The sequence below is a fragment of the Perognathus longimembris genome, chromosome 14 (assembly GCF_023159225.1).
Source record: "Perognathus longimembris pacificus isolate PPM17 chromosome 14, ASM2315922v1, whole genome shotgun sequence".
Taxonomy (NCBI): domain Eukaryota; kingdom Metazoa; phylum Chordata; class Mammalia; order Rodentia; family Heteromyidae; genus Perognathus; species Perognathus longimembris.
The window spans coordinates 6,426,972-6,446,369 of record NC_063174.1 but is presented as its reverse complement, the minus strand read 5'-3'; the positions used below and the strand labels follow the sequence as shown (position 1 = coordinate 6,446,369).

At 35.6% G+C, this 19,398-nt stretch overlaps 1 protein-coding gene across 3 annotated transcripts in view; it reads right to left on the bottom strand.

The window, feature by feature from the left end:
- Scfd1 (sec1 family domain containing 1) overlaps positions 1-19,398 on the bottom strand; it is a 71,197-nt gene that overhangs the window by 34,012 nt on the left and 17,787 nt on the right. For all 3 annotated transcript variants that reach the window (XM_048362833.1, XM_048362834.1, XM_048362835.1), the window contains 3 exons: positions 17,077-17,176; positions 2,863-3,002; positions 281-371 (listed from right to left, as the gene is read on the bottom strand). In XM_048362833.1, coding sequence (XP_048218790.1) covers positions 281-371; positions 2,863-3,002; positions 17,077-17,176 — 331 coding nt within the window. The remainder of the gene's footprint in view (positions 1-280; positions 372-2,862; positions 3,003-17,076; positions 17,177-19,398) is intronic.

Sequence of the window (19,398 nt, the reverse complement as noted above, 5' to 3'; positions counted from 1 at the left end):
GAAAATAGGTTTCTGGAAAATGTATTTCAAAACTCAAGTCATGTGTTTTTGCACATTGTAACTTATTAAATACATTTGTATATTATATATTAAAGGTAAGCACATATATATTTATTAATCTTTTGACTAGGTTTCTTTTTGAAAAAGCCAATTTGAGAAAAATTATGGTAGTAAAGCAATAATGAGTGACCTTGAACTTTTGAGAGAAAGCAGGCCTATTTATCCCTCCAGATCTCCTTCTTCTTCCCTCTAATACTTAAAAAAGCCAACAGAACCTTACCATAATGCTTTTAAGTCGTTTAACCTCATCTTCTTGTGTTCTGTAAGATTCTAGTTCTTGCTGAACTGATTCTGCAACTTCTGGGAATGGGCTAAAACAATATTTCATAAGAGGAACGATGAGTATAATATTAAAAGATTGATTTCTGTATGAATTCTGAAATATATCCAAGGACCTTTTATTTTTAAATGTGCTTATTTAGATTTGAATACATCTTATCTATAACATGAGCAGAAAACATTCTGTGTAAATTAACACTGTAGCTTTAAAACATATACTATAATTCTTATGAAGCTGAGCAAATTAAAATTTTACTTCTATTCTTTTTATTAAAGAGATCACCTATTCCATTTAATTATACATAGGTAGAACCAAAACTATTTAGTAAGTGGAAATTAAAGGAAGAGAAGTCATGGTATATCAAAGGTTAGAGTGGAAGGGTCCATTTAATTACAATGATGGCATTTAAAAATTATCACATGCTAGTCATTGTGATTAAAAATAATATTGGGGCTGGGGATATAGCCTAGTGGCAAGAGTGCCTGCCTCGGATACACGAGGCCCTAGGTTCGATTCCCCAGCACCACATATACAGAAAACGGCCAGAAGCAGCGCTGTGGCTCAAGTGGCAGAGTGCTAGCCTTGAGCGGGAAGAAGCCAGGGACAGTGCTCAGGCCCTGAGTCCAAGGCCCAGGACTGGCCAAAAAAAAAAAAATAATATTAACTCAGTACTTTTATACTCTGACTAGTAAAAATAGCAGTTTTGGGGGGGCTTAATGCCAAAAATAATATCCTCTATTGACAATGTCTTTCTTAAACCAAGTGCTGGTGGTTCACTCGTGTAACCCTAGGTAATCAGGAGGGTGAGCATTATAGTTTAAAGACACCCTGGACAGAAAATTTGGTGAGCTTGATCTCTAAACACCGAAAAGCCAGAAGTGAAGCTGTGGCTCAAGTGGTAGAGCGTTAGTCTTGGGAAAAAAAAGTTCCAGAGACAGTACCCAGGCCCTGGGTTCAAGTTCCAGAACTGGCACACAAGAAAGTCTCTCTAATGAAGTACCATTTCTCCTATCTCCTCATTCTGGAGAGAAATGTAGATTATAAAACTCCAAAGCAAAAGTATTACTTAAGATACATTGTAATAGTATTTAAAACTGCCAGTCAGAAAGAGAATCCAAGTAAGATTTTCTCTGAAGAGGAATTTAAAGCTTTGTTATAGCAATATGATTTTCTTTTGCCAGTCCTGGGCCTTGGACTCAGGGCCTGAGCACTGTCCCTGGCTTCTTTTTGCTCAAGGCTAGCACTCTGCCACTTGAGTCACAGCGCCACTTCTGGCCACTTTCTGTATATGTGGTGTTGGGGAATCGAACCCAGTGCTTCAAGTATATGAGGCAAGCGCTCTTGCCACTAGGCCATATCCCCAGCCCAGCAATATGATTTTCTAAGTTGTAGAAAAGGTTGTAAGTACAAAAATAGATATGAAACATCCTAACATGGTGAATTAATTCTATCCTATTTCTCTTATTATATTTAATAAATGTAAAATGAAATTGAAAGAATATATAAAGAATACACATCACTAACTTTATAGATAACATTCTTTAACTGATTAGAAGCATGTATTTGTTTCTGGGAGAAATGAAGTAAGAGACACAGCTATACTCGAGATATGTATATTAACCTACAATAAACTACATTCCACATTAATGTTTTCAACCACTATTTCTTATGTACTTTGGAAAATCCTCTGGATCTTAGGCTGTTTCTCTCTTCACAGGTACATAACAAGATTTGTATGAGAGCAAACACAGAATACAAAGGAAAACTTTCACCCCAGGACTTCCCTATCATAAAAGGTAGCTTAAATGAAAGGCAGAGATGGTTTATAAAACCAGAGTCAGTGGAACCCTAAACAAAATATAGAAAAACTGTATGAGCCAGGCACCAGTGGCTCACACCTGTAATCCTCCCATCTATTTACTAGGCTAAGGTTTGAGGATTATGGCTTCTAGGCAACTACAGCAAGGAAAATCTGTGACACTCTTATTCTGTGACACTCTTATCCTCCTATTAATCACCAAAGAGCAAGAAGTGGAGCTGTGGCTCAAGTGGTTTAGTGCTATCCTTGAGCAAAACAGCTGACAGGGAAGGTGTTCAGGCCCTGACTGAGTTCAAGCCCCAGGAGTGGCACATATACACACAATCTGCTAAATTATTGGATGACCTTATTGAAGACAAGTACTCCCCTATAAAGTAACAACAAATGAAACAGGAACAAGGAAAACTACCATGATTCATTATTAATTCTTAAACTTATTAGGTTAGATGACATTCTTTTTTTTTTTTTTGCCAGTCTTGAACTCAGGGCCTGAGCACTGTCCCTGAGCTTCTTTTTGCTCAAGGCTAGCACTCTACCACTTGAGCCACAGCGCCACTTCTGGCCTTTTCTGTTTATGTGGTACTGAGGAATTGAACCCAGGGCTGCATGCATGCTAGGCGAGCACTCTACCACTAAGCCACATCCCAGCCCGACATTCATTTTTTTCAGGGATAAATCTTTTACTTACAGATATTTCTCTTACCTTCCTTTATGTTTCTGCCAAAATTTATCAACTGGAGTTAAATCATAAGACTTTTTGCTTTTTCTCTTTGGTCTAGCGCCAGCTGGAGAGTTTTCTACTCCGGAAGATTCTTCTAAATTTACTCGGTTTAAGTGGAAATCCTAGGAAAAAGTCAATCCATTGAAAAAAACTGTTGCCTGAATTAAGAGCTATACTAGTTCCTGCAACAAAGAAAAAAAACCCCTAGATTTCTGCTGCCATTTCTAATATTTCCAAAGACAAAATACAGATCTAAAATTTAAAAGGCTTCTCCTAAGCTTTTGTTCTATATTCTTTAATGAATTTTAGTAGACACAGATGTATGTAATTAAAATTTCAAATTTAGAGAAAAATTATGTTAGGATCCTTATATATTCTTTAGAAAAGTACTTATGATTTAATATATTTACATTTGCATATATACCATTTTAACTGAGATTATATATTTTGAACTTTGTCATTCAATAATATATTTTAGAACTCTTCTGTATTTGCATATGCCCATTGTTCTAATACATATAGCCACAATGCTTAGCTGTGTCAACTTATTTGACCAGAGCTCTTGATGCCTGGCTATTTCCAGTAACATATATAATCTTAAAATATACTTTTTTAAACTTTTGGAGTCTTGATATTCTAATGTGGTACTTGATTGATGGACTATATTTTAAAAAATAATGAAAATATTAGCTATGATAATATTCTCTTTCACATAAATTAGAAGAGCCAACCAGACTAGTAGGTGCTAAACACTTGTTACAATTAACTTTACTCATGTTAAGCTTGATCTTTCCCTTTAAAAAAATAGACAAAAATAAGGTATCTTTTCTATCCTCTTTTCTTTTCTGCATTAGATCTCTGGCTTCCCTCAAGTAAAAGTAGCATTTTATGGGTCAACAGTAGTGAATAAAATGATAAAGCATGGCAATTACAATGGAAGTAAAGGAATGATGAGTAAGAAAGAAACTACCTGGAGAAATTACCAAACATAACTGCCACAATAATTTTAGTTCAAATGTGTCTAACTACATTTTAATGATTCTGCATCTTAGCAAGTTGTGTACTTAGTACAAGCTAATCTCCTCTAAATCGAACAAGGTAGTTAATATAGACTTCACCATTTCTTATTTTTTATGTATCTATCTATATCCATCTATGTATGTCAGTCCTGGGGCTTGAACTCAGGGCCTGAGCACTTTCCCTGGCTTCTTTTTGCTCAAGGCTAACACTCTACAACTTGAGCCATAGTGCCACTTTCAGCCTTTTCTGTTTATGTGGTGCTGAGGAATGGAACTCTAGGCTTCAAGCATGCAAGGCCAAGCACTCTACTGCTAAGCAACAGTCCCAGCTAAATGGAAATTCTAAAGAAATTTTATTGTTAAGTAGTTGTATAAAAAGGTTACAATTTCCTAAGTCAGGTTATAAGCACAATGCATCTTGATCAACGTCACCTTTTCTACTGATTTCCCATTGTTCCCCCTCCCACTCCCTCCCTATCTCTAGGTTACCTATTTTATTTTTATTGTACAATATGTACAATAAAAATTGCCATTTCTAACACACACACAAAAAACACAAAACCTCCTGAAGCACAGAGAAGTAATATAAACTGCAGATTAGAGACTAGAGTTGTAAAATAAATGATTAGGATGGCAAAATCCAAGTGTACTAGGCCATATTTCAAATGGTTAATAACGATTTCCTAGAGTCCTTACACTGTAACTGAAACCTTTTCCAATTCCTCAGTTTTCCCACCCCCACACTGGATTCTCATTTTGCATAACAAATCATCCATATAGGATGAAGGTAATAAAAACAGCCCAAGGGAAAAAGTACTTTAGCCAATAAATATAAAAAATTACATCAGAGAAGTCAAGTAGCTTTCAAAAATCTAAGAAAACAAAAGCTACTGAAGTCAAATATCCTTCCGCATTTAAGCTTTATTAACTGGAATTCCTAGTGAAGTATTATTTCTATCGTGATGACACAGTTCATTCAAATAAAAGTAACTTGTTATCAAAATTGCTGCTTCAAAAATAGAAAAGCCTACTATTAGTGAAGTACTGATGGAACACTTAAAAGTACAAAATGATAAAGGAATAAAAAAAGGAGTACTGAGAAATAACACAATAGCTCTAGGAACATTTTCAGTGTTTGCCTAATAGCAAGGCCAATAAGGAAAATAAATTTTAATCTTGAAAATTGGGAAATTAGAATATTTTGCAATGTATTCAAGCATACAAAAGCAACTGAATGTTTATACACAAATAAAAATGTAATTAGTTTTAACATGGTAGAGGCTAACCAATTTCCACTGATAGCCACATTTTCTTGACTTAAAAGACTGGTCAGTTATGGCTCAAATCTAGAGCTATATAAATCCCATTACTAGATTTTTTTGACCAGTCCTGGGACTTGAACTCAGGGCCTGAGCACTGTCCCTGGCTCTTTTTTGTTCAAGGCTTGCACTCTACCACTTGAGCCACAGTGCCACTTCTGGCTTTTTTCTATATGTGTGGTGCTGAGGAATTGAACCCAGGGCTTCATGTATGTGTGGCAATACAAATCCCATTACTAATGCTGAAAACGTTGTGACTCCTTCAACAATCTTGTTCTTTCACAAGTTAAAGCAGATCAGAAGAGCCACAAAGAGCGAATGTTAACAAAAATTATTCTGGATAACACAAGACACATATTTATGCAAACCTAAAATTTAACATTCAGATGTGAAAAAAGTAAAGAAAAATAATTTTCATTTTGGCAAGAATTTACAACCCCTTTTACTCAAAATACAATTATTGAATTCACTAAATAGCTACTTGATTCAACATCTGGACTCTGGAATTATGTCAACAACTAAAGTTTTATACTGAAGTGACTGGCTCATACTAAGAAAATCCTTTAACCTATACTACATTCATCATTAAAAGAGAAATACAGAAGAGGAGGGAAAACATAAAAAAGGGAACACATTTTTTTTTTTTTTGTCAGTCATGGGTCTTGAATTCAAGGCCTGGGCGCTGTGCCAGACTTTTCTGCTCTATCACTTAGAGCCACAGGGCCATTTCCTGTTGTCTGGTAGTTAATTGGAGATAAAGATATATCTCACAGATATTCCTGCCCCCACTGGCATTGAACCTGGATCCCAGCCTCCTGAGTAGCTAGGATTACAGGTGTGACCAACAGCGCCCAGCTACATATTTTAATAATGGAAGGATGTAATAGGAAAGCAAAGTACCGCTGGTTCCACAGGTCTCTAGCTCCTTCTTTACTGTCTAGCAAAGAAATGTGTCTTCAACCACTTAAAAGTAGGTCTCTCTGTGTGTGCCCTTCCACATAATTTAAGAACTCTAATCTTACCTTCAGAGAAAACCTTTCTCTTAAGAGGTTAGGTAAGTAGTTTGGAAACCAGGGATAACATCCATGAAAAATGATAAGGCAAAAAAAAAAAAAAAGTGTGATGTTTTGTACTTTCTCTAGAGTAGGCAAATATATTTCCTGTAGTCACTACTATTTCCTTCAGATGTGAGATTTAAGAGTTAACTTAAAAAATGAGTTTTCAACAATTTGTTTTTTTTTTTTTTTTGGCCAGTCCTGGGCCTTGGACTCAGGGCCTGAGCACTGTCCCTGGCTTCTTCCCGCTCAAGGCTAGCACTCCGCCACTTGAGCCACAGCGCCCCTTCTGGCCGTTTTCTGTATATGTGGTGCTGGGGAATCGAACCTAGGGCCTCGTGTATCCGAGGCAGGCACTCTTGCCACTAAGCTATATCCCCAGCCCAACAATTTGTTTTTGTATTACTTTAGTTGTACCAAATGAGTTTCATCATGATACACTCATATATATGGTGCATACACATACATATACATATATGTACACATGTATTACATGTTATATGTGCACTATATATGTATATAACATATACATGTACACACACATACACACATTACATTGACCAAATTTACCCCCTAAATGACTCAGGCTTTATCACAATTTGCTGAGAGCAACTGAAAGACAATGATCACTGTAGATGAATCAATAGAGTAATTCCATAAGGGTTTCAATCCAATGGCAATACCTAGAATAGAATAGTTGCAGTATGATGTTTATAAAACAGAGCATTATCCGAATAATTAATTTTTTTTTTTTTTTTTTTTGGCCAGTCCTGGGCCTTGGACTCAGGGCCTGAGCACTGTCCCTGGCTTCTTCCTGCTCAAGGCTAGCACTTTGCCACTTGAGCCACAGCGCCACTTCTGGCCGTTTTCTGTATATGTGGTGCTGGGGAATCGAACCTAGGGCCTCGTGTATCCGAGGCAGGCACTCTTGCCACTAGGCTATATCCCCAGCCCACCGAATAATTAATTTTTCAAAGCCAATACTAACTTCTCTGAGACTTGGAAATTTTGGATACTAATTATGAATACAAAATTTGTTCCAATTGTTCCTGAACACTTCAGAGGCAGGTCATCATCTGATCTAGAGGGTATTTTACATAAACAAGACAATTTTGAAAAAGTTCCTAGAAACTGAAATTCTATTTCTGTAAAATCAATTATAGGCAGCTATTAAACAATTTATTTCTATGAACACAGATGAGAAAAACTCAATGAGAAAAGTGCAGAAGCTTGGAAAGAACTCTAAGTTACACAGATTGTGTATATATTGTCAGTATAAAAACATACATATTAAGATGGGCTTCTAGCCAAAATTATGTAAAAGTGCTCTTGAATGGCTATAGAGACAATAACATTCAGAATGATGGAGCTATATAGGTTTTAAGTTATTTTAAAAATTAAATTCAAATATTTTCTGCTTTATGTAAATCATGTTTCTTTGGCTCATTCAACTCAGCCTGTCAAATAATACTCAAGTAAAATGTGGTCAAAACATACATGCTAGAATGAAGCAAGAGATACCAGTCCTAAACTGATGCTTCTAGTTTGTGTTTAGAATAAATTGTTACCAATTTCACTTTACAATTTCATGTAACTGTGATTATATCAAAATAGAATATTCCGGTAGAAATAGTCCCTGATTCTAAACTATGGACTTTAAGTACTATTTCTCACTCTTAGGAACCATTGCTTTTGGAGAAATGGCTAAGACTATAACTGGGGGAAAATGGACAGAATGAGCCAGGTAATCTTTAGTTCTTGAAAGGAAGCTATCAAAGACTAATGGGGACATGTAGACCAGTATGATAGGCCAAAGATTATATAATTTGCGTGTCAAATATAATTGTTTGATAACATCTCTAATAAAATTCCATTAGTTTATAAAATAACACTAACAAAATTAACTAATCTCACTAATTACCTTTGCAGATGGCTAGAGCATGAACTCATTCTGGCAGCTGTCAAATAAAGGAAGAGAGCTAAGCATTTGTCCTAAGTAGTTGATAAGAGAATAATAAGCATGTTAGCTACAAAAGATGGAGGAATGGCAGTATCAGAAAGTCACCAGTTGCCATCAGTATTTAATAACTTAGTATTCAGAGGGAATACTAATGCCACTAAAATCTTTAGAAAAAAACTTTGTGGGAAACTCTGGAGTGATCATTCTGATCAAGTCCATCAATAGCATTGTAACAAAGAGACACTATATACCTTCTGATGTCATAAAAGAGGAACTACATAATGCTGCTGTTAAGTGGTTTTGACAAAACTGAATCAATTCTAAGTGAACTGAGAAGTATATCAAATGGTACCAAAAGATATAATCAGTCAAATAAACATAAAATATTCTATAGAAAAAGGATCTAATTCTTCTGAACAAATATATTAAAATGAAATGAATATTGTAAACTGAGAGACTAAGAGAGTTATCAACCAATACAATGTATACAAATAAGCATTTGAGGTCTGGGGATATGGCCTAGTGGCAAGAGTGCTTGCCTCCTATACATGAGGCCCTGGGTTCAATTCCCCAGCACCACATATACAGAAAATGGCCAGAGGGGGCGCTGTGGCTCAAGTGGCAGAGTGCTAGCCTTGAGCAAAAAGAAGCCAGGGACAGTGCTCAGGCCCTGAGTCCAAGCCCCAGGACTGGCCAAAAAACAAAACAAAACAAGCATTTGAGGGGCTGGGAATATGGCCTAGTGGCAAGAGTGCTTGCCTCGTATACATGAAGCCCTGGGTTTGATTCCCCAGCACCATATATATAGAAAATAGCCAGAAGTGGCGCTGTGGCTCAAGTGGCATAGTGCTAGCCTTGAGCAAGAAGAAGCCAGGGACAGTGCTCAGGCCCTGAGTCTAAGGCCCAGGACTGGCAAAACAAAAACAAAACAAAAAAACCCCAAAAAACAAAACAAAACAAAAAACCCAAATAAGCATTTGAGCAAACCAACTGTAAAGATGTGTCTTTCTAATAATTAGGAAACAAGAATATGGAACTGGTATTAAATACGATAAACTTATTATTTTTCTGGGCATAAAAAGCACAAACATTTTTACATATACATGAAGTATTTATGTTGTAAGATAATATAATGATGTGGATTGGGTTATACTCCAGAATTCCTTATGAGTTTTTCTTGTGGTCCAGGAGATTAAGTCAAGGCCCTCACATATTCTAGGTAGGCCTTTTACCTTTGTGCCATCCCCCAAGTCCTTCATTTTTTTCTTTCTATTTGAAATATTTCTTACATAAGAAAAATGCTTAAAAAAACAGTAGAACCATGCTGTTTTTCCCTTGCCGCAGTGAATGTCTAATATAGAGTTTCATCATCCTGAATCTGAGTGACTTAGAAGCAGAGCTCTTCCTTGACTGTGCAAATTGGACAAGAATCAGAAAGGCTATGAAGAAATATTATTTTGTGCCACTTAAGTTTGAAGGGTTTAGATTTAGCTGAACCATCTAACCTATTTTAGTTCAGAGTCCAAGGTCAGCATTTTGAGAAGCTTGTCCAATGTTACTAAAGCAGAGTTACTTATAACCTTAGCAATCATAGCTGGAAATTCAGGCTATACACACTCTGCTGCCAATACACAAACATTTTCTACCAGTCCCTGTGTCTAAGCAATTTATTCATTCTCTAAGCCAGTAAAGAATTGGGGCCAGTTTATTCCCCTTATGATAGTACTGGGGCTTGAACTTCAATGAGGCCTTATACTCTCACTCAGATTTTTGTCCACAGCTAGCACTCTACCACTTGGGCCACATCTCTACTCCTAGATTTTTATCAGTTAATTGGAGATAAATCTCTTGCGTTTGTCAGCCTGGGTTTGCTCCAAACTTAGATCTCAGACTTCTGAATAGCTAGATTACAGGTGTGACACAGGACCAGCAAAAATCATAGTCTTATAATTAAGAACTATACTGTCCCAAACCATTATTACTAGTCATGAGTGACTATTATGTACCTTGAATATGCTTATCATAAATTGAGATGTGATATAATTATACAATATACACCAAAATGATAGGATTTTATATATGAAAACAAAAATATAAAATATATGATCTAAGTTGATTTTAGAAATATTATAGAAGATATACTAGTAAAATACGTTTCTCTTGTTACTCTTTTTCACTTTTTTAATGTGGTTACTAAAAAAAAATCTAAGATTCACAGAAATAGAGGGATAAAGGGTGAACAAATATAACAGTAGTACTCACTAGACACTATGCTGAAAGTGAACTTAACCGCTTGTAGGTGGGAACACAGGAGAAAAACTGGGATAGCGCAAGAGAAGGGGTGACACTGTCCAAAAGAAATGTACTCATTACCTGACTTATGTAACTGTAACCCCTTTGTATAGCAAGTTGATGATAAAAAGAGAAAAAAATCTAACACTACAATGACAACAGTAATTATATTTCTATCACAAAGTATTGATATAGAACCACTGAACTCAGGTCAATGATGACAAAGAGAGAAAAGCAAATGAACATAAACAAAAAAAGCTACAGTAAGGGTGAGGAATGAGGATCTTGAGCTGAGGCCAGCCTGGGCTACAGGGCAAATTCTAAGGCCATTCTGGGATAATAGTGACACTTTTTCTCAAAACACCAAAGCAAATCAACAAAAGGATAGAATAACTTAATTTAAAACAGGTTAGGAATCATTTAGTTGAAAAGAAAATTCTTATAAAATGTTCTATTACCAATATGGAACAAATGTTATAAAATTTTAGTTTTTAAGTATTTGGGCTATAGGGGAAAATGGTAGTATCAAAATTAGATAAACAAATTCATTTTGCCTTTAAGAATTTGGCCCAAGATCAGTGAGAGCAACATATATGGTGATATTCTGAATTCCATTAAAAAAGAATAAAATCACATCTTTTGCTTTTATTTAGTTTACATATTTCAATAGGAACTTCCTGTCTGTAAGTATGGTAAAATATCCATTAGTTTGGATTAAATGTGTAAAAGTTTATCCGTTTGACTGTAAAGAAAATGCTTAAAAGTAGGCTAACATAGTTGTTATCCAAGAGGTTTTACACTGGACTAGAGGATCAAAAGAAGATCAACCTTGGACTCAAAGTATCAATCTTTGAATATGGCTTTTTTTATATTGCAATCACACATCTTTAAGAAAATGAGTATGTAAAAATGCTTCTCTGACAACACTTAAAACTTTTTCTTGTAGTATTCTTGAGTGGCAAAAAAAGGTACATTTTAATAAGATGCCTATGTATATTAGTATGAAATGCAATTTAACATTTCAGTAAGAGTCAGAAGCAAAGTCTTAAAAGATTTCCAAATTTGGAAAGATGAAAACCAAACAAAAGGCAAGATGAGATGAAGATGATGCTATCCCTTTGACAGGGTAAGAATTCTTTTCAGTTGAATCAAATTCATCCTGCCCACAACTAAGACATAATAAAAAGAAGTCATGACTTTCTAGCTGCTGGTTTTGCTTCTTCTATCCTGACAAGGAAGGAACATTACAAAACATGTTTTTCCAATCCTTAGCAGGAAGAACAGTGCTGGAGGAATATCAATACCAAACTTCAAACTCTATTACAAAGCCATAGTAATAAAAATAGCTTGGTATTGGCTTCCATTGGCCTGAGGACCAATGGAATAGAACTGAAGACCCAGAAATGAACCTGCAGGCCTATGGCCACCTAATCTTTGATAAGGGAGCTAAAAAAAAAATAGGATGGAAGGGGCTGGGAATATGACCTAGTGGCAAGTGTGCTCGCCTCATATACATGAAGCCCTAGGTTTGACTCCTCTGCACTTACATATATAGAAAACAGCCAGAAGTGGCACTGTGGCTCAAGTGGCAGAGTGCTAGTCTTGAGCAAAAAGAAGGCAGGGACAGTGCTCAGGCACTGAGTCCAACCCCCAGGACTGGCAAAAAAAAAAAAAGAAAAAAAAAAAAAGGATGGAAGAAAGGTAGCCTCTTCAACAAATGGTGATGGTAGAATCGGCTATACATATGTAGAAAACTGAAGCTAGATCCTTATATGTCACCCTGTATCAGATTCAATTCCAAATGGATCAAAGACCTCAGGTAAAAGCAGATACCCTGAAAATATTATGGAAGGAATAGGAGAAACACTTGGGCTGCTTGGCACAGGTGGAAATTTCTTAATAAAGATCCAGAAACACAACCAATCAAAGAAAGGCTGGGTAAACAGGACTGCATTAAACTGCAGAGTTTCTGCATGGCAAAAGACATAGCTAGCACGATAAATAGAAAGCCCACAGACTGCAAGATCTTCACTAGCTATACAACAGACAAGGGCCTCATAATCTAAAATATATTTACAGCTCAAAAAATTAACCCCCTCACAAACAAATCCTCTATGAAACAACCACCCATTAACAAGTGGGTTAAAGACTTAAAGAGAGACTTCTCTTAAGAAGAAATATGAATAGTCAATAGACACACGAAAAAATGCTCAATATCTCTGGCCATAAAAGAAATGCAAATCAATATAACATTGAGATTCTACCTTACCCCAGTTAGGATGAACATTATCAAGAAATCTAATAACAACATATGGTGGTGGGCATGTGGCCAATAGGGAATCCTACTACACTGTTGGTGGCAGTGTAAACTTGTTCACTCACTTTGGAAAGCAATATGGAGGTTCCTCAAAAGATTAAACATAGAGCTCCCCTATGAACCAGTAATCCCACTCCTGGGCATTTACCCAAATGACCATAAACAAAGCTACACTAAAGCTACCAGCACAATCATGTTCACTGCAGCATTATTTACCATAGCTAAAATATGGAACAATTCCAGATGCCCCTCAGTAGATGAATGGATCAAGAAGGTGTGGTAAGGGGCTGGGGATATAGCCTAGTGGCAAGAGTGCCTGCCTCGGATACACGAGGCCCTAGGTTCGATTCCCCAGCACCACATATACGGAAAACGGCCAGAAGCCGCGCTGTGGCTCAAGTGGCGGAGTGCTAGCCTTAAGCGGGAAGAAGCCAGGGACGGTGCTCAGGCCCTGAGTCCAAGGCCCAGGACTGGCCAAAAAAAAAAGAAGGTGTGGTATATATACATATATATATGTATATATACACACACATGCACACACACTGGAGTTCTATGCCTCTATCAGAAAGAATGACATTGCCTCATTTGTAAGAAAATGGAAGGAAGACCTGGAAAAAAATTGTATTAAGGGAAGCAAGCTAGGCACAAAGAAATACAAGTTGTATGGTTTCCCTCATTTGTAATAACTACAATATGTCTATGATATTCTTAGCAGGGGATCACAATAGCCCAATCACTAAGTGCCTAGAACCATACATAATGAAGGGTATCAAAATGAACACCAAGAAATGGAAAGAGGTTCTTTCTATGTCCTGTATGCAGTTATTTTTGTTTTCTTTCTGTTCTAGTATTCTATACCCCCTGTCTTGTATATAAGCTTATCTGGAGGATCACAGAAACAGCAGGACAAAGGATGAACAATAGTCACTAGACACATTAGAAATGACTTTTACAAGTTGGTGGGGAGGGGAGTGGGGAGTGGTAAGCAGGAGAAAATAAGGGTGCGTGTAAGAGTGTTTAAAATTACTTACAACCTTACTTTTGTAACGGTAACCCTCTGCTCATCACTTTTACAATAAAAAAAAGTTTTTCTGTGTTTAGGTGAGGGCATATCCCATCTTAAATGAAAGTAATCATATTTCAAACACTTAGGGAAGCTATAGTTGTTTTAAAGGTCTAATATAAGTAATCTAGATTTTTTAGGCAAAGATAACATTAAAAAATCAAGCTACAATTTTATTTTCTACGTAGAACTTTTACTCCATCTTGTGGATGTCAAGGGTATAATAATGGGAATTTTTAAAGCTCTGAAGATTCTTGTAGCTAATGTTTAAAATTTAACAAGTGATGGTGTGGTTATAACTTTATGACAACTCAATAATAGTTTTCTCACATCTAGAAACTTCATTAAAATGAACAGAATTATGTCATTTTAATTTGTGCAATTATAACCACTTTCTCCAAAGACTGTGAACTCATTATGTGAAGATTAAAACAAAACCAGTCCTAATACTTAGCTTTACTATCTTTGATTTTATGAAGTTTAAACATCAAGACTAGAAAATGGGGGGGGGGAGGGAGGAATGAGGGAAGAGGTAACAAACAGTACAAGAAATGTATCCAATGCCTAATGTATGAAACTGTAACCTCTCTGTACATCAGTTTGACAATAAAAATTTAAAAAAAGACTAGAAAATAAAAATTAGTGTAATAGTATAAAAACTTATTCTCATTCATGCTCAAAGAGGACCAATACTACTGGAGGATTTGGGGAGATCTCCTATCCCAATTTTTTCTTCTGTCAATAAGGTTTCAGAGCATATTTATTTATGCTGAACTTACTTGTATATGTACTTCATCTTCTATACAGACAGACCTCTTTTCTCTCTCTCTCTCTTTTTTGCCAGTCCTGGGGCTTAAACTCAGGGCCTGAGCACTGTCCCTGGCTTCTTTTTGCTCTAGACTAGCACTCTACCACTTGAGCCACAGTGCAACTTCTGGCCTTTTTGTATATATTTGGTGTTGAGGACTCGAATGGAGGGCTTCATGTATAGGAGGCAAGCACTCTTGCCACTAGGCCATATTCCCAGCCCCAGACCTCTTTTCTCTATCGAAAGGAGTCAAGAAGGAATCTAGAACTGTAAATTCAGGAGTTAGGAAAGATCTTATGTGTGCTCTAAAGTCTTCTCTAAACTTGTGCTGGTGGCAGTGAAGAGGTAATCCTTACACTGAATGCTGTTGTCTCTTGTAACATAATCATGGGCAAAATCTAAAATCTGTCCTACTTCTGTAGTCATTTGCTACAAGTGAATGTCAAATGGCTATCCCTTGTAGCTCTCTGAGTTGATTTTTTAACGCTTTCACACAGCTCATACTCTGGACCCTTATTTGATCTATTGCCCTACAACAACTCTAGATTTGGCATGCGTATCATCAAATCTATCTGGAACACTTATACCTGGAATGTTCATTTCCAACATGGGTATATGATATTCTACTTTTATTTCCTTTAGGTCTTTTCTCAAATGTCTATCCTATTTCAAGATTTCAATTATGTTCATTATTATCCACTTTATTCTCCTCTACAGTACTTTCTACCTTAACATTACATAATTATTCATTTTTCCCTCCCTCCTCCTAAATATACGTTTGTAAGTTTCAGGAAAACAAGAGTATTGTGTTTTTGTTTGTTTTACTCTCTACAATGGGGGGGTTTGAATTTGACTTCTGGGTACTACTATCATTTATGCCATGTCCTCAGGGCTTTTTGCTTTAGTTTACTGATAGGTTTGTGTCTTGTGCTTTTGTCCAGGTCAGCCTCAGACCTAAATCCCACACTTTCTGAGTAGCTGGATGAAAAGCATCAAGCACAATGTCAACCTTCCCTTTTGAGACAGGACCATGTTAACTTGACTCATGCTAACCTCAAACTTCCATCCTATCTCTGCCTCCTGGGTAGATGAGATTACAGACACAAACCACCACGTTTAGCCTGAAATGAGTTACTCTTAATCTTGTACTTAATCTTTTAAAATCAGCTTCTGTGTTTTATTACTTAGTGCTTAACTGACAGTTCCTCTGATTCTTCTTGCCTTCTCTACTAAGACTCTAGGTCAGAAAAGTGTATAGAACTGCTAACTCCCATCAGTAATCCAGAATATATTTTATGTAAACATTTTAGAACTAATAATTGTGTTCATAGAGATAAGCTCTTAAGCCAAATCATCTGTTACCTAGGTCACATGTCCTTTTTATGACATTGCAGGCAATCTTTGCAATCATGATTTTTTTTTTTGTCTTAAGCATGAAATTAGATATAGGGAATCTTTCAGAAAATGTATGCTGTAATCACTAAAAACAAATAAAAGGAGAGACTGTTGGGAAAAAGAGTGGGGAAGGTTAATAAAAAGGGTGAAAAGGATTAATATGGTCCATGTTATTGGCATGTATGAAAACGACAAAGACAGTTGTGTTCTGGTGGATCACACTTATAAGCTAGCTAGTCAGGAGGCTAAGATCTGAGTACTGTGTTTGAAGCTAGTCCCGGCAGACAAAGTTGAGAGAACCTTATGTCTAATTAGCCAGCAAGAAGCTGGAACTTGATGAATGGCTAGAGTGGTAGCTTGAAAAAGCGGAAGATCTGAGTCCAAGCCCTAGTACTAGCAGAGGAAAAGAAAAGAAAATTAAACTTGTTAAAAATTGTTTTAATAATGGAGAGTCACAAAGGATAGTGAAGTTCATTGGAATACTTTATGTGTGAGGAAATGTTATGAAACTTTTAAACCCCGTATAAGGCATTCCAAAATTAAGTTTAAAATGAAACACAATTTACAAAGTGATGTATCATTAAAGCAAAAATCTATTGTTACCATAAAACAAAGTTTAATCCTTGGGTAAAAAGAAATTACAGGTTCTTTCCCCAGGTAAAACATATATTTTAAGAATTTACTTAATATGAAAAAAATATATATGGCTACTCATTTTTGGTTTCTTTTCCCCCATTATTGGCAACAATACCACTAACTTACTGTATAATTTAAAGATCACAAACTTGTAATTTAAACTTCAGTGTTTCACTAATCTCTAGCATTCACATCATTCTTTTTTATTAATACTTTTCAGCTTCATCTTTCTCAACTTTGCTTCAATAGTGGGGGATGTTCCTCTTAAACTAAGGGGACTACTACAAAATGTTACCATATTTTAGTAATAAGTGCTGTAGTCAGCCTCTTACCAGTACATCATGCACCAATGCTTGATATGTCCAAGTATGGTGTAAAGGAGTTGCCAAATCTATGTTTCTGTCAACAAGGACTAATAAAGGCCTTTGGAAGCTGTAAATACATTAAAAAATTGTATGAATCTTTCTAGCAGGATATAAACCTCAAATTTCCTAAAACTTTCCAGTATATAGAATATATTGAGTGAATCATAGTAATGATTTGGACTACTTAAAACCTATGTATGATGCTAGCTTGGCAGATCTTATTTAGGGAACTTCCTTAAAGAAAGATGTCTATCCAAATTCTTTTACAAATAATTTTTGTTATTAAGTTGCTTCTCATGTACTCCACATTTTTGGGGAAAAAAAACAGATAAAAAGGCATAGTTATTCAGATCCAGGAAGAGCAGAATGAGTACAATGGCAGTTTTATAAATGACAAATTATGACTTTATTTTCTAAAAGCATAAATCAAAAATGTCTACTTTAGAGAAGAGTCTCAAAAATCTTACCCCATTATAATGTACAAAATAAACACATAAAGCCACAGGGGACCTAGTTATATCACTACTCACTTAAGAAACAAGGCAATATGACACTTGTGAACTGTTGGAGTCTACGTTACAATTTAGATGGGAAAGCAACCTGAGGCACAAAAGTCATTCAGTTACCATGTGTCTATGGAAGTTTCAAAGATTTTCTTTAGAAGTATTATTGTTATCAGGAATATTTTTGGCTTCCAAGAGTCAATGCTACTTGATTATATTAGCTATATATTCCCTTTTGCGAGACATCTCTGACCCTTTTAAATGAATTATACAGTAATAATACAAGGGGATTTCATTGTGATAATTCCAAAGACATGGGCAGTAAACTTTGAGCAAGTTCCTATCCTCCCTCTGACCCTTGTGGGCATAGGTCTGTGAACTTTTCTAACTTCACTGATTCTGGGCTAAGAAGCCAGGGTAGTATCACCACCTACTATCATTTAGTAGGCGAGAGTAGGTAGAAAGTATATCCTCAGAAAGGTTCCTTAACCTAGGCATGACTAACATTAGATAATTCCTTATTAGAAGATTTCATCTGGTGCACTGCAGTAGGTTTAACATCACAGGATGTTCTTAAATAGCCTATAATACACAACATTAGATTCCAGTAGCATCTACTCAGCTTTGACAGCCAAACGTGTCTTTAGACATTACCAAATGTCTGTGAACAAAAACTGTCTTGATTGAGAATCAGTAACCTATGGTTGGAGTTAAGTAAATTTAACAATAGTCCAGTAACTTGATTAAAATAATTTAGAAATGTATCCGAGAAATTAAGAAGACAATAATATTGTCATGAGAAGCAGTGTTTAAAATTACCCAAATAAAACAGTGCTTTTATTTTAATTTCTAAGGCCCATATGGCAACATTTGAGATAGGAAATTATTAAGATATGACTGTGTTTGCATTAATTTTTAGAAAGTTAGATGATAATTTGTTGTGTTTACTCTGGTATGCTTACTGAGAAACATTTTGAAGAATACTTAAGACCAATAAAGAAATCAGAGAACAGCTTAAAATAATGTGAGAATTAAGGTGGCCAAGGAATGCTAACTACAAATTATAGGATTAACAGGTAAGTATGTGATCCATCAAAACTGACTTGAAATAAAGTATATGGACTGTTATAGGAAATTTTTATTGATAGAGAAAAGCTATTTCTCTGGGTATCATTTTTCCCCATAGCTTTATTAGTCCAACTAAGAAATTTCCAAAATCCTCTCTTCTTTAAATAATTCTTAGACATTTGAATTGGTTTGCATTTACTCTTTGTCAACATTTTCCACTACTATTAATAGTAAAAATGTACAATGGTGAAATTTTTCATACTTCCATTTAATAAAAATTGAGTACTGAATAACTCTGAAGTTACATGGTCATGTTAGAAACAGCAATCACCTCAATACTTTGCAAGTTAAATATTTTACAATTTCATTGTAAGAATGGATATTTAGAAATAAAGTCAGTAAGAAATCCAAGTATGATAGTTTTTCCTTTTTTTTCTTTTGTATTATGAAGAGGTTTAATTATAACTGAAACAGGTTCTGACCTTCAAAGCTATATAAACAGAAACATTTATCCTACAGATAAAACCTTATAGAAATTTTTACCAAGAAAAGACAAAATGAATAATCTTCCATTTGTATTTCAGGGACAATTTGGATCAGAACTCTGATTACCTTATAAAAAAGAAATTGTCTTAGAAGAATAGGGATAATCTAGTACACAAGAAAAACAACAATGCGAATGCTACATTTTTATTTTCAAATGCTGTTTAAGTATATT